This window comes from Tripterygium wilfordii, chromosome 19 (assembly GCF_013401445.1).
Source record: "Tripterygium wilfordii isolate XIE 37 chromosome 19, ASM1340144v1, whole genome shotgun sequence".
Taxonomy (NCBI): Eukaryota; Viridiplantae; Streptophyta; class Magnoliopsida; order Celastrales; family Celastraceae; genus Tripterygium; species Tripterygium wilfordii.
This window is the reverse complement of record NC_052250.1, coordinates 4,296,991-4,312,736: the sequence shown is the minus strand read 5'-3', so window position 1 is coordinate 4,312,736 and position 15,746 is coordinate 4,296,991. Positions and strand designations below refer to the sequence as shown.

Sequence of the window (15,746 nt, the reverse complement as noted above, 5' to 3'; positions counted from 1 at the left end):
AAATTAAGACTATTCTACCTTGCGTCCAGAAAATCTTTCTTTTAATTCTCTGATGTGTTCCTGAACTTGAGGAAGCTTAAGCGCTCCTATGAACCGATCCGAGTCTATCCCAATAGGAAACTAATGTTACAACCACATGAGAGCAATATAATTAGTCTTACAAGATTTTTTTGATAACATCCAATTGCAATGATCATGTGGAACAGTAGAGGCAAACACATGAGGTCACAAGGGAATATTCTCAGAAATGAACCACGCAAGCACAAGTAAATGAGTAATTGTATTCGTACACACCGCAGCTACTCGAGTCAGCCTTCCTTGGTCCTCAACTCCTTCAGGGGTGCCCTCTAGTCCAAGAATACGAGTACAAGCACTAACAAAATGCCTTGCATAGTCATAAGTGTGAAATCTGAACAATAAAATAGATAAAATTAATTATTGCATTCTTGGTACAACAACACAGCTTAAGAAGAAGCCGATTCAATCGGAATGCAATCCACTCTATTCTCTAACGAAACAAGCAAAAGGTTCTTGCAGGAGAAAAAAGAGAATCAACCAAAAGTTATACATAGTATACATTCCTTCTATAATAATTTTAACAAGAGAAGGAATAACTTAGCTTCTGCTTAGTAACAAAAAGTGTAGCCACTAAAAGGTAAAAGCCATATAATAACCTCTTTCATCTCTCTCATTTTGCTGAGCAGGTATCTTAATGCTTTCAACTACTCTGCCTTCCATAGGTATATAGTAACATATAATTATGTATTTTCCACAAAATATAATATATGGAGCAATCTTCCCAAAAGTTAGAGATTTCTATAAGAGGGCAAGATCATCGACAAAATATTACAGATATATAAGGAAAATTACAAGGCATCGGAAAGTGATTTAATTTCAGAGGGAAAAACCAATAGGATTCCCAAACATTTTTATCATCACCAAATCTTAATCAAGCAAATCAAATAGACAAAAAGACTACCCAAACAACAATTCACAAATCTTCCAGAAGCTACATCATGGTTTATATTTGCAGATCAATATTATATCATGTCCCATAAAGAATATAACAAAATTATCATGAAACTAAATCCATAATCGAATCTGGCACACCAGCACTCAGTGAAAATACACCTAACAAGAGTCTATCAGACACTTCTAGAATTGTTACCTTAGCATCCATAGAATGTGCACAACGACAAACAGATCATACTTTAGGCACAAAACCTACTTAGCATTTGCTACCCTCTCCTAATTTCCCGACTCAATTGGATCTGCAAGGATTACCATCTCAATCCACACACACCATCAAAACATTTAATGATGCAACATTTATCCATTTTAAGAGAATTACTATATCCGAAACCTTTTCTCTATCGCAACATAGACTCATCACTATCTACACATACTTCAAATAAGATAAATGGATTCCGCTTAACCACATAGAAACATACCATGAATGACTTGATGGAAAAAGTGCTGTAAGATGTGCAAAGAGGTTGAAAATAAGAATAAGAATTTGAGACAGTAAACATAATTAGGGGGAGAGAGGAGGAACAAATAGAGAGAGAGACTGAGAGAGAGAGAGGCAACTTTATCTAACCTGCCTTAATAGTCTCAAGTTGGGTTTATATAGCCACCCGAAAGAAAACCTAGACTACAAAAATAGAAGACACTTGTCCGGATAAATAAATAAATTTAAATGAAAAACTAATTAATCAAGATAAATTTCTAACTTCTAATTCGACGGCTAAGATCCTAGTGATTGTCCCTCATTAAAAATATATTAAGATTTTTGAGGGATATATGGGGCAAATGTCAACTCCACCTTGTTGCTCAGTCCGGAGCCTGGACAAAGGAGGAGGTTGGCAGCTAGCATGAAGCTTTTACAAAACTTTGTTTGCTAAGTGCTAGCAAAATCTTTTTGTTTCTCATATGGATTCATGTAGCCTACGGCAACATTGCTTGGAATAAAAGCTTTGATGGTGAAGGTGATGACGAAAAAGATCGTGATAGAGGAAAAACTCAAGTCCAATTCACGTGTTCAATACAACTACTTGTACGAATATGAAGCCCAATGTCACAGCAGCAGAGACCAGGATGCATAAGTTTATATAAAGAAAATATAACAAAAGGCCTACCCAACTAAATCTGCAGCAAGAACAGAGCACAGCAGCTCTGACCGAGATGGCAGTGTCCTGTGAATTTCAGAAGAAGGAAAAGGTGTGTGGAGAAACCACCCTACTTTCATTTTGCTGTTGTATTCCTTCAGGCATTTTGGTAGGAACATAAGATGGTAGTCATGGCACCAAATAACATCACCTTCTTCATAGTGTTTATTTACCACATCCGCAAACATTTGATTCGCTTTCTTATATGCTTCAAACTGAGACTGGAAACTTCTGGTGGTGGCAAGGCGATCTTCTTGCGGAAGTCCAAGGTAATGAAAAAGTGGCCACAAGATATTGTTGCAATAGCCATTATAATACTGATGAACAATCTCTTCATCAAGAAATACAGGGATACATCTCTGCTTTTAGTAAGGTACAGGAAAACACTTATATTAGGACATTAATTCTCAATAAAACTACTCACTTTACAAATTTGGAACAGATTGTAAGTTAAGAGAAATTTCAAGTTGGAAAAAAAGGGGTTGCAAATATATACCTTCTCTGCCAAAGCTGTTGTAAGTGCCTTCTGTCCAATCTCATCTGGCACATTAACACCCGCCCACCCTATCCATCTAGCCTCAAAGTCCTTTACACCTTTCATAAAATCATCAAAGAATGCATCAGACTTAGCATTGCAGCGAAAAATAGCTTCAATAAAGTTAAATCTTACAACATAAGAAAATAAACAAAGGATACAGAAGGACCATAACATGTACCCTCCACATACAGTTAAATCTATGTATATACTGATTAAGGTACATATGCATGAAACCATGTTGATTTTTCTACTAAAATGGTTAGAAATTTGAAAGAACAAGTGAATATTTAAATCGCACATACCCAGAAGAGCGCTGACTAGACCCCCTGCGCTTATCTCTAGAGACCATGCATCTTCACCTCTCCTAACTGCAGATACAGGCAGCCTATTAGCCACAACCAACAGTCGTTGCCTGAAAGGTCTACCTTCTTGCTTCTCACATACTTCAGCAAGTGCATTTGCCAAGTTATCGCCTTCTCTAAATTTCAGGTCATTTTCATATACTTCATTGCCCCTGTGATTATCAGTCACCTCATTTGAATGTGTGGCTCTACTGCTCTTCCTTAGCTGAGTTAGCTCTCTTTCTCTCACGAGCCGCCCAACACGACCAGGGATATGAGTTGAATTGCCGTTGTACTTGTTTGTAGGCATACGCTCGCTCTAAAACCAATCTCTAATGTCAATTTATGAGCTCCAGGCTTCTTCAGAAGAACTGCATGTCCCACATTTGTTTAAAAGCAAATAAATGTCATTTTCTTCATAAAAACACAAATGACAAAAAAAGCTCAATCTTACTCAATTTCAGTTCTCAATGAACAGAAATAAAACCACCAGTGACCCTAAACACCCTCGATAAGTAATATGTACCATCAGCAGAAGAAGCAAATCCCATGCACATGGTTCCCACAATGGGCGGAGTCAGGGTCACACGATGTTCGTAGACCTTACCCCTCAAAATATGTGGTGACCATCAGCAAAAAAAACTCTTAAAACTAACACTACAATTGTAAGGAATAAGCATCAAAGGCATACCCATCAGAAGACACGCAAACAAAATGACAAAGGGGCAGTGCGAAAAAGATAAGAACGAGAATGGGATCCACAGAATTGCATTAGGTAAGAGAATGGAGTCTACCTTGGAGTCAACCTTATTCAAGCCTAAAATTATAAAAACTTACATTTGTAAACTTGGATGAGAAATACAAAAAGAAAAGCATCACAACCCCAAGCGAAAATTTATGAAAACAAGAGAAAGAAACAGAACGTACGATTCAGTAATAGATAGGCAAATATGAAGTGAACACTCAGCAAAGAAAATAAAATCCACAAAAGTGTCTCACGTGTTGCCTCACTGACCTCTCCCAAATCAAAATTCCAAGAACCCATCATTCAGAAGATAAAGCAAACACATTGTATGCACTAAAGGCAATGAAACCACTTATCCCACTTCCCACATAAATAATTAAATATTGATGTTCAAACACCTCAACAAATCAAACAGTTGATAAGCGAGCAAATAAGTAAGAGAAATTCAAAGTCCCACCTTAAGAGACACCAGAGAATCGGCACCAGACGGTCGACACCAAACCAAGATTCTGGGTTGTTAAGAGACTGGTTTTAGCGTTAAGAAGCGGGATGTTGGGGGAAGGAGAAATAGGTAATTCTCCAGAATTGGAGTGGCAGAGGATTGTCATAATGAGAAAGACATAGGGTGAGGGAGCAGCAAAATCCTCGTGTGAGCCTTATAGGGTACACAAAGAGCCTTACAGGACCACAGGTACACATAAATCCTTACAGCCATGCAGATGAAACCAAGAAAAAGATCGAGTTCTTGAAAAGCACTGAACAATTTACTTTAACCCAAAAATGTAAATTAGTGAGTTGTACTCTAAAAACGTGTTTTTGGCAAAATCGGTCTGAAGTCTCGTGTACCAGCTAGCGACGTCTACGCTACACGTCACATGGTATTAGCAATCCAAAATTTCTTCTTTATTTTTAATTCAAAAATATTAATTTCCAACCAACTCAATTACACGTCACATGGTATTGCATTCCAAATTTTACATTCAAAGAACACCTCCAATGGAAGGTGCTATCACAAGTGTTATATAGTATAACTGTCAAAATACCACCCCACCAGTCATTCGATGCACTCCAACGGAGGTGCTATCATGGTGCTATTTTAAGGTGTAGTTTTTGTGGGGAATGGGGACTATCTTTTTAAAGACCGTTTCACAAGTATAAGCAATTATTAGAATCCAAAATCCTAATACTTTGCAGAGACTTATCATGGACAACTTGCTAACAAACTAACCCTTTACGTCATAGACCTAAGGTGTATTTGAATGAAATTTATACTCTTGTCATGCTCACACAAAAAAGATGGTAAGTTCCACATAAATTCAACTAAGATGAGACAAACACACTGTGAGAGGATGGCATAGATAAAAAAAAATATGCAATTAGTCACACCCAATTTCTTCAAGGTACAAGTAAAAGATATTTACTTAGCAAAAAAAAAAGTAAAAAATTATTTAATGATACAATAAATTTACCAAATACGAGAAGGTTTGATTGCATATTATCCCCAAAAAAAAGGATATGAGTAAAAAATAATAAGTTTAATTTATGCAAAAAATTTGAATACTAAATTGAAAATACAAGTTTTAATACGTGGAATATATAAACCATTTCTTTCCTTTTTCTTCTTTTGTCTTTTATCTAATAAATAATTAAATATATGGAACTAAAATCCCAATTTAATTGAAATAAAATTTTAGTATATATATTGATGTTTCTACACTTGCCAATTCTAATTTGTATTGATATTTTTCAAGTACTTATTTATCTTTTCAAGTATATATTATATTAAAAATAATAGAACATAATAAAATCTAAAATTTAAAATTTTTAATACAAGACATGTAAATTTTAACACAAGATATATTGTTGGAGAAAAGTAAATTTTGTAAATTTTAAATAAAATTATATTAACATCTTTTCTTATTTTATTAGGATGTACATAAAAAGTAAATATAAATTAATTGTTTGTATGTATTTTTTTAAAAAAAACTATTCATTTATTATAAGGAATTATTAATTTATTTCTTAATATATGAGTTATTGGTTAGCTATTTATAAAAATATTTAATAAAATAGTAAACCTAAAATTACAAATTTTCGTGATGTGTGATGTAAAATGAACCAAATATGTAGAGAAATATGATCTACAAACATACATAATGTCTCATGTCGAATATAATCTTATTTGAGATAGTATACGAACTCAATAGAATAAAAAAAATAATAACAAATCACCTTAACCATTAAATTAAATTTGAATAGAAAAACTATCATCTCATGTACCGTACAGGTTAATGACTAATCTATTATAACAAGAACAATGCTAGAAACCATCAAAATTTGACCCCAAAAATCCCCTAAATCTATGTGGCATTAAAATAATCATTGATTAAAAACACATATGTAGGACCCACTCCACATTCAACACTTCACATTAAATGCAGGTTTTTTGGGGTCACTTTTTGAAGGTCTCAAGCATTATCATTATATCAAAGGTGTCGGAGATTAACTTTCTAAACATCTATGTGATGACTGTATCAAAAAAAAAAAAAACCATTAAATTTGACAAACAAAAGTATCATCTCATGTATCACAGGTTAACGACTAGTCTATTATAACAAAGGTGTCCGAAATTAACTTTCTAATCATCTATGTGATAACTGTATAAAAAAAAAACAAATTGCCATTAAATAGAAAGGGAATGAAAAAAAAAAAAAAAAAACAACCAAGAGATTTCGTTTTAAGCAAAATATCCATTTCTGAAAAAGAGAGACAACTTGAACGAGTACAAAATTATAATCCACAAAAAAGACAATACACTTTCAAAAGTTCAAATACAAATGGGTATAGCAAATCCAAACCAAACCCAACAGACTGCAGACACCGATACACGTTTGTTAAACAAGTCACAAAAAGAACCTCTCATTGACCTAAAATAGATCATTCGAGTACATGAGAGATTCTTGAAAATGACATGTTAAAAGGTTTACTTCACTGCCACATCATGCATGGCAAATGTAAGCTTCATAGTTAATATTAATTATATTATTAGTGATAATAAGTTAATAACAATTCTAGTAGTACAACACGACACATAAGGTGGACCCATATCTCACATAGTGTTAGAGAATCTTCAACTTTAGAGAGAAAGAGAGAGAGAGAGAACAAACAAACAAACCAGTTACGTCATTACCATCTTCCCATCATGATTGATTGTTGTATGTTGAGCTACAATTAGTTGATCAACGCAGAAGTTCGAAATTCTGGAAGTACGTCTATATATATATATATATTATCCGTAGTATTTAACAGTTAACACAGTATTATAAACTAATTCTAATTTAATTACTAAATTCCAATTCTTTCCTAACAATACATAAATATTCGGTATGTCAATTAGGTTGATTAATTAACACCATCAATATTTTTTAACAAAGCTTCACTAACTAAGAGATTATTTGATTCATGATTTAATTTGAAAATTCTTTATATTTTCTTATAAATAGAGATATCCTATATATATAAAAATAGAAATCAAATTAGGAAATCATGCATTACAAAAACAGTAGCACTTATCATAGATTCTCAGCAAAAAAAAAAAAGACATTTCCATTCCCTCATTGTTGAATGAATCAAAAATATTTGCCTAACCAAGGAACCCGAAAGGCATAGTCTCTACGTCTCTTTTATTTTTATTTTTTGCTTTGTTTAAAATTATTTCTCAATAGTCATAAGGATGAGGATAAACAATAATTGCAAAATGCAAATAACTTGGATTTTTTAACAAGGTAACATAACTTGCAAATTTGGAAAGAAAAAATAACTTTGACATTTATAAAAAATAATTTTTATAAAGCACACACAACACTCCATTGATATATATATATATATTCTACACCCTAGACCCTACAAGGAAGCAGCAACAGACATGCAAATACATCATACTCCGAAAACGTAGTTAACTTTCAAAATTTGGACTCGATTTATAAACCACATCATATAGACCACTCGTTTGGAAATGTCTGGTGATAATAGGTAAATAGTAAGGGTTGGGACTGGATCGGGTCGGTTGATTATCGACCGATAATGCAACCGACCCGACCAATCGATTTTGACCAAATGTGAAAATCATTATCGGCCCGACTTTTATGAGTCGGATGTCGATTGACAACCGACATTTTCGGATCAGTTGATAGTTGATTATCGATCAACCAGTAACGGGTCAATTGGCCTGTAACAATAACAAAACCAACAATTTTATTTCAATAATAATAATCAACTACTAATATGTATACTATTTTTTTTCTTTAAAATAGTCAATTGGTCGATAATTATCGGCCAGCCGACAATACGGTATTTTAAAAAAACCATCAACCAATTCATCTATGCATGGGTCAGATGATATTATCAGCCCGACTATGTGGATCTGTTGATGGTTGATTATCGATCAATTGGTAATGCCGATAAAACCGACCGAGTCCCAACCCTAGTAAATACATTTAGATATTGGGGTCATGTCCCCTTATCTTTTCAAGAAAATGCAAATATGTATAAATTTTTATTTGACAGGATGATATTTCATATCAAAATTGCGCACCCTCCAAACCCCCCAACCCCCGAGCTCCAATCCACACAATATATATATCTTACACCCAAAATCATTTCTCAAATCATTGTTGTATATTTCTATTGCACATTTGCACCATTAAAACAACCTCTTTTTTCCCAAATCATATCTTCTATTTATAAACCCTAAATTTATAGATTATATTTAGTAAAATGACATGGCAACAAATGCATAGTTTTTCTATTTAGAAAATGTCAATTTGCTACCTCACTCTCCTCTAGGTTCTAACATTGAATTCTTAATTTCTGAAAGCGAATAAAATATCTCAAAAAATGGCTAAAAATCTGGAAAAAAAATGATAAGCAAAAAAAAAAAAAAAAAAAAAAAGAAACAGAGAGAATATGAGATTGAGAAGGCATCTTAAAATCTACTAAGTAAACACACACATATGAAATACCATTAAAGGGAGAGAGGAGCAAGTACCTTGATTGACTTGTTGAAGGGGGGAGAACTTTATGGTCTTCAACAATATTAATGAGAGTAAGCAATGAAATATCTCTATTTGAAATATCCTTTGTAAGGATGATATATACAGGGATCAGATCTACAGAGCCCACCAATCCTTGTATGACTGAACCATGTAAAAAGTTAATTGAGAAAACAACCATAACACATGTGACTAAATGGAGGAACACGCCAAAGGAAATACAGCAAAACAAGATATTGTCCCATAAAATACCCGCGTGCAATTTTTTTTTCTCTGCTAAATCAAGGCAAGTGGAGTTGGTGTTATTATTAATATTGCTGTGGTCAGGAAAAAAGGAGTTTCTAGAGGGTTAAAGCCCGTGAAGGCAAAATTTGTCATAGACTCAGAGAATTTGCAGAACCACAAAATTTGTCACACAGGCAATTGCATGGTCCCATCCAAAGAGAATCCCAATTTGTGACTCTGAAATCTGAATAGAATCCAAAGAGAATCCCAATTATAACTATTGGGAGATATTTAGTTTACAGGAATATTAAACAGAATTCTCTGAATAGAAGCTTTGCCTGTAAATAAAGGGGATTTATACAACACTAATTACAATCTAAAAATAAAGGCAAGTTTAGCAGGGATTTGTTTTTCATTCCACATTAATCACTAGATACTTGAACTGTCTTAGTCTCCCCAAATACCTTGATAAGTCACGGAGAGTTAATGTGGCAAGTCGAATTTGAATCCCCCCGAAAAAAATTATCCTTGGCCAATTCAACTACCCCCACGAGACTGATCAGCTAGGAATTTATGGTGGATAAGAAAGATGAAATCTAGAAACTAATATGAGGTCGAAAAGCAAGGCTGAAACAATAGGCTGTTTTGTCAGTACCATCAGCTAGCTATACTTGCAACAAGACAATAATTACCATGAACTTGTATTGAGGTTATTTTTCCTTTGCACTCCACATTCAATATGATTATTTCATTCTTCAAATTAACATCAGGCATTTCCTCTCCGGTCATTCTCCTTTTCTTCTGAATATGGATTTTGATGGTAACATAACAAACAGGCAAATTTCTAAGGCTACCCCAGTAAATGAGACCATCAGTCTCCATCTTTGAAGTCCGCATGCGCGTTAACATTTCAAAAGGAACTTAAAATCTTCTTCTTTCCTTTGCAGATATACCTAGAAACACCATATCCAAGGATACACTGCGGTATGACTAACGTATCAAGAAAAGGAAAACTTTAAAATTCACTAAGGTTCCTGTTCTACCATCCACTTAAGCTTAGTAACATCTTTTTCCTTATATTTATCTTGATTGCAATATCATGACATATTTATTTTAAAATTCACTAAGGTTCCTGTTCTACCGTCCAATTAAGCTTAGTAACATCTTTTTCCTTATATTTATTTTGATTGCAATATCATGACATATAAAAACAACTCTATATTCTCATCCATTGATGACCATTCTTCCAACATTCTGTAAAGCTATAATTTCTTGAATTCTAGAAAGTGTAATAACCCTCCTGATAAAGGATTCTGCTCTCACTCAATGAGCTCAATTAATTACAATTTACATGTCTATATCTTCTCTCTACCTAGTCGTCTGTCCATATCTGGATACCATCAATATACAACTTGCAAACAGGTTATCCAAAAATCTGAGTATAGCATTAACATGCATTCTGATACGTACACTTCAAAAATCTGTACACCCTGAACTCCCGGGCCTACCAATTAAAGGCCACTACTTATTCCAATTTCCAACTCAATCTTTTTTCTCTCTCTCTTGCCTTCTTTATGCAAACTGATTATTTCCTTCTCAAACTGATTATTTCCTTCTCAAATATGTTTGATTATCAGTGTTAATTTGTGACGAAAAACAATCCATCTTCCCTTTAATTCAGATAAATCAAAATTTTAGGCACACATAAGCAACACTTCGGCAAGGTAACATCGTTGTCCGTTGACCTTGGCAATGGCTATGTTGAAAAATGAAGAAAGAAGCATCGTCAAAAGTGGGTGTATACTGGATTATTTTCAAGCATGGTACCATGACAACAACACTAAAAGTGGTACCGAATAACAAGCCAAAAAACTAGGCATAAGAGTGGTGGCATATGGGTTGACTTCTAGTCTTTGCAAACTAACCTTCAAGAGATCTTTAATATTGGTTGCTTGATTGGTTCAACAGAGAGTTTATCCACTTTTGAAAGAAAATTGAGAAATAAACTCCCTTTAATTTGGATTTTGAAGAGGTTGAAAATAGCACATTATCATTCTTCCAATGGAAATTAAGGTGAAATATAATACCCCCAATTAAACAAAAATACCAAAGGAAGTCAATTGGTGATTAAATTATTAGTATTAGCAAGTTTTTTTCTCACCTGGCAAGAGTAGAACTGTTTACCATAAGAAACATGACCTTATTAAATGGTCCAACAATTAGAAACAAATGTATTTGAAAAGCACAAAATTGCACTATTACACACTCTGCATGAACATCTGCCTCAATCTGTCCAGTATTGAGAAGTAGCTGCAGAGATCAAGTTTATACATCACACAAAGAAATTTACACCACATACATACAATCCACATTATGCGTTTGTAATTTTCCAACTCAAATCAATCCAATCAACAATTTACGTTACTTCTAAACAACAAAAGACTCTAAAATCGGATCAATTCATCATCGACTTCCAATCACATATGCGTTTGCTACACGAATTCATATAACTAGATCCAAAACACATCCAACTCAACGATTGATACAATAGATCGCAATACGAACCGAATTCAGACCAAATAACGTGTGTTTATCAGACAAATATCGCAATCGAACCCAAAATTATGGACAGACGATCTCAGAGAAAGAGAAGAGAAAGACGAACCTCGGCTTGGATGATCGAATTGCGGAGAACACGCGTTACGAGAGAGAGAGAATTTTAGATTTAAACAGAAGGGAATCGAAGTGGCAGACATGGATCGCTTTTTCTGGCGGGGAAGAGAACGCAGAGTGGTGAGAGTGGAAAAGGAGGGTCTTTCCGTTTCGCCCAATCAATATCATTTGGACTTTTGGAGGGAATTTTTTCCTCTTTCCACGATATTTTTTGAATTTCGTCTAATTTTAAAAATATATTTAATATTTAAAAATCAGAACAAAAAAGATTAATAAAAGCATATTCCCACGCGTATGCTATGAGGCTGCTGAGCTGATCTTGCCTTTCTTTTCATTCACTTTTTTATTTTGGTCTCTTTTTTCTTTTTTGGAAACAAATGTTAAGGATTTTTTTTTTAATTCCGCTGAAAAATATTATTCTCATTAGAATCGAATTTTGGACACACATATGCCTAATCCAGTCGATTGTCAATCAAACAACCTTCGTTGGTCAAATGTTAAGGATTATTTGTAGAGGATTTATAGTATTTATTTTCTCTCTTAAGCTATGTTTATTCCAACGAAAAAATTCATGATAAAAAAAATTTGTTGGATTTGAACTAATAATTTATGTCTTAACATGACGTCACACTATGATAGAGTTTAAATGACCTATTTTATTTTTCAATTATTTTTAATGAATATTACTACACAAAAATGATAAAAATTATAATTATAAATATATAAATTATAATAGAAAAATATCTAAAATATTTATTATTTTTATTATGATTACATTTTTTAAGGTATAGAGGGTTGAAGCGAAAACTATATATAAGAAAAAGAGACATTCTCAAAACAGTATTGATAGTTGGCCCAACTTTTAGGAGCTCAACTCAACCCAAGTCTATATGGCAATGTTGACTCATCATGTGACAAGACAAATTTGAAATATAATTTTTTGAGACAAAAATACCCTCATTATTTTAGAAATACACGCTCAAATATGGTGATGACATCACTATTTTTTAACTTTGCTCTTTCTTAAACAATATTTCAAAAGGTTTTAACTCTCAAAATACACGTTAGGTTTGGAAAAAAACTTGCATATTCAAAATCATCTCATAAAGTGTTTTCCAACAAGATCCATTATCGATAGTTTTCATCCGATCGTTCTTAATTCTATTGTTTTTGAATTACAAAAACAATGAATTTTGAACTGTGCTTTTAAAAAATCGTGGATTTTGCCCTGTGTTTTTAAAAAACAATGAAATCTGGATTAAAAATAATGAATTATGAACTATGCTTTCAAAAAAAGAATGAATTCTAATAAAACAATAGAGTTAAATTTCCAACTCTAAACCATTGTGTTTGATGCATTGATAAAATCAGTGGAATAATTAAATTCCTTGGTACAAATCAATGCAATAACTAAATCTAATGGTAAAAATATCTGTGAAAAAGCTAAATCTATTGTTTAACATCAGTGGAATAGCTAAAATTCATTGTTTAATATCAGTGGAATAGCTAAATTCATTGTTAAAATCAGTGCAGTAGCTAAGTCCATTGTTAAAATCAGTATAATAACTAAATTCATTGTTAAAAATCAGTGGGATTAGCTAAATTCGTTGTTAAAAATCAATGGAATAATCAAATTTAAGCTTTAAGAGGTCCACTTCATTGTTCAAAAACAATGGAATATCAGTATAGATTATGAAATTGACCTTTGAGGTCCAATTCCATTAACATGAGATATTAAAACATAATTGTAGTTGGTTAAATTAATGGAATTGAGGTTAAAACACTGAAACCATAATGTTTTATCAAATTCATGAAGTAATTTCATTACTTTTGAAAACCATAAATTAGGCATAAACTGAGACAAAATTTAATGGATTCCATTTATTAAATCAGTGGAATAAGGCTATTCCATTAAATTTCATCTCAAACATATAGTTATTCAAGCAATTCCAAATAATCGTATCAAGATATTAAAAAAACGCGAATCCAATATAGACATTAGTAACTGAAGTTGAAAAGGGATGCACATGTTAGGACGACACCAAGGTGGAACTTGCAGAGGTAGTGATCCAGCAAAGGTAGCTGCAGTGATGCTTCGATCAGATAGGGGAGAGAATGAAAGGGTAAACTATACTTTTAAATAAATATATTTTTATTAATTACTAATTACTATTTTTAGTAATAATTTTTTATTTTTTTGAAATGACACTACGCACAAAAAGTGATATAAAGTTTTGATTATCTGAAATTTGATTTGTATAGAAAAAAATATTTAGTTGAAATTAAAGAAATGGTTAACAAACTGAATATCAAAAAAATTTAACAATTTTCAAAAGTTAAACTTATCATTTTTAATTAATTTAGAACACGTTTCAAACAATAAAACACTCAAAAAATACACATATGAAGGAATTAAACATTCAAAAAATACACACATCGCAAGTGAGTAGTTGGTTGAACGATAATCACATTACATGTAAAGGATTGACTCATCCACTAGGGCATGGGTTCGCGTCCCATCCCCTTCCCAATTCCATGTTTTCAAAAAAAAAAGAAAGAAAATACACACATCACATTAAGTCGGTACTAGAGCTTGGTTTCCCCAACTTGAAAAAGTTGATTGATATTGATTAATGTACGTGGAAAATTCCTAATGGGAGTTAATACAAAATGAAATTACTCCAATAAATATAATAATTTAGGATCATTATTGTGGTATGGCCGTATGGTTCTAGTGTGTTCTTTATAATAAATATATTATTGAAAATTATATTTCAATTATGTTATTTTTACTATTCGTAAGAATTAAATTTTACATAATCTAATTAAGATAAATAAGAAAAGAAATGGTAAACAAATCTCGAGCATTAAAAATTATATCTTAATTAAATAAGGATTCTAATTCTTTTCATAAATTGAACTTATAATATTTAATTAACTTAAGGACACATGTGAAACAATTAGGTACTCAAAAAGTATGTGTGTCAAAAAAAAAAACACTTATGCTTAAAACACCTATGCTAAGAATTCTACATTTTAAAGAATAATATACATAGATTGCTTATGTCCTCTCTCTTTTTTTTTTTTTTTTATAATTCGCCAACTCATGTAATACCAAATTGTACCAAATAATTTAGTTGGTTATATTTTTAATCACTTTGGTGATAGCATAGTGATTAATACTTTTAGGGCTAAATTGTATAAACTTTAAAGTTACTGAATTCTATTTTCGCTGAGAGCAATACCTTTGTAGTCACTGGCTATGTTTTGGCTCAATTTATCCTGTTGCGAGATGAGAAATTTTTGTACTTAAGGTCTGGCAGCTCTAATTTAGGCTCATATCGAATATTTAAAGGACAAGATGTCGTTCTCCAAAAAAATATTAAAAGAGTACCAAATATCATATTCGAGTGGTTTGCTTTTTTAAATTCTTCACTTTCTTATTTTAGAATTTTATATTACTACTTACCTTTTAACTGCTTTTTAGAAGACATAAAAGGTGCAAGATGTGGTGACCTAGTAGTGCACTAGTGCCTATAAGAACTTTCCCTCATAATAATAAAAAATTCCTGAAATTTAATTTATATTTTCTATATAATTATATTTTTCAAGTGGAAAATGAAATAATGTTATAATTCTTTTTAGTTGTGGAATTGATAATGGTACACTACAGATAAGATGATTGTTACATCTTTGGGTTCTAAAATTGCCTTGGTTTCACTTTATTTGTGACAACACGTACATATTGACTACTTTTGACATATCTTTTTGCTTAGGAAACAAACCCCCTTTTCTTTTTCCTCTTAAACCACATGAACAATATAAAAACTAATAAACAAAAAGGGGAGCATCAATTACCCAAAAATGTATGGTGTCATTATTAATTATTGATTAATCAAAATATGCATACCCAACAAGAAATAAAGAAAAAAAATATTCCCAGTCTAGTGAAAGGTGATCTAGTAGACCACACATGATCACAAACAGCTTTATATATTATTGTCT

At 32.4% G+C, this 15,746-nt stretch overlaps 1 protein-coding gene across 8 annotated transcripts in view; it reads right to left on the bottom strand.

Annotated features, from left to right (window-relative positions):
- Positions 1 to 11,889, bottom strand: part of LOC119985672 (alpha,alpha-trehalose-phosphate synthase [UDP-forming] 1-like) — a 32,640-nt gene extending 20,751 nt beyond the window's left edge. For 6 of the 8 annotated variants that reach the window (XR_005465114.1, XR_005465113.1, XR_005465115.1 and 3 more), the window contains exons 1-7: positions 11,734 to 11,889; positions 8,840 to 8,987; positions 3,009 to 3,418; positions 2,665 to 2,762; positions 2,139 to 2,527; positions 295 to 409; positions 19 to 120 (exon numbers count right to left, since the gene is read on the bottom strand). Coding sequence is in view for 5 of the 8 variants with exons in the window: in XM_038829979.1 (XP_038685907.1) it covers positions 19 to 120; positions 295 to 409; positions 2,139 to 2,527; positions 2,665 to 2,762; positions 3,009 to 3,357 (1,053 nt within the window). In the remaining 3 variants the exon portion in view is untranslated. Of the gene's footprint in view, positions 1 to 18; positions 121 to 294; positions 410 to 2,138; positions 2,528 to 2,664; positions 2,763 to 3,008; positions 3,419 to 4,249; positions 4,654 to 8,839; positions 8,988 to 11,733 lie in introns of those variants that run through there. The other 2 variants (XM_038829982.1, XM_038829981.1) reach the window with 2 other exon arrangements.
- Positions 11,890 to 15,746: the final 3,857 nt, after the last annotated feature.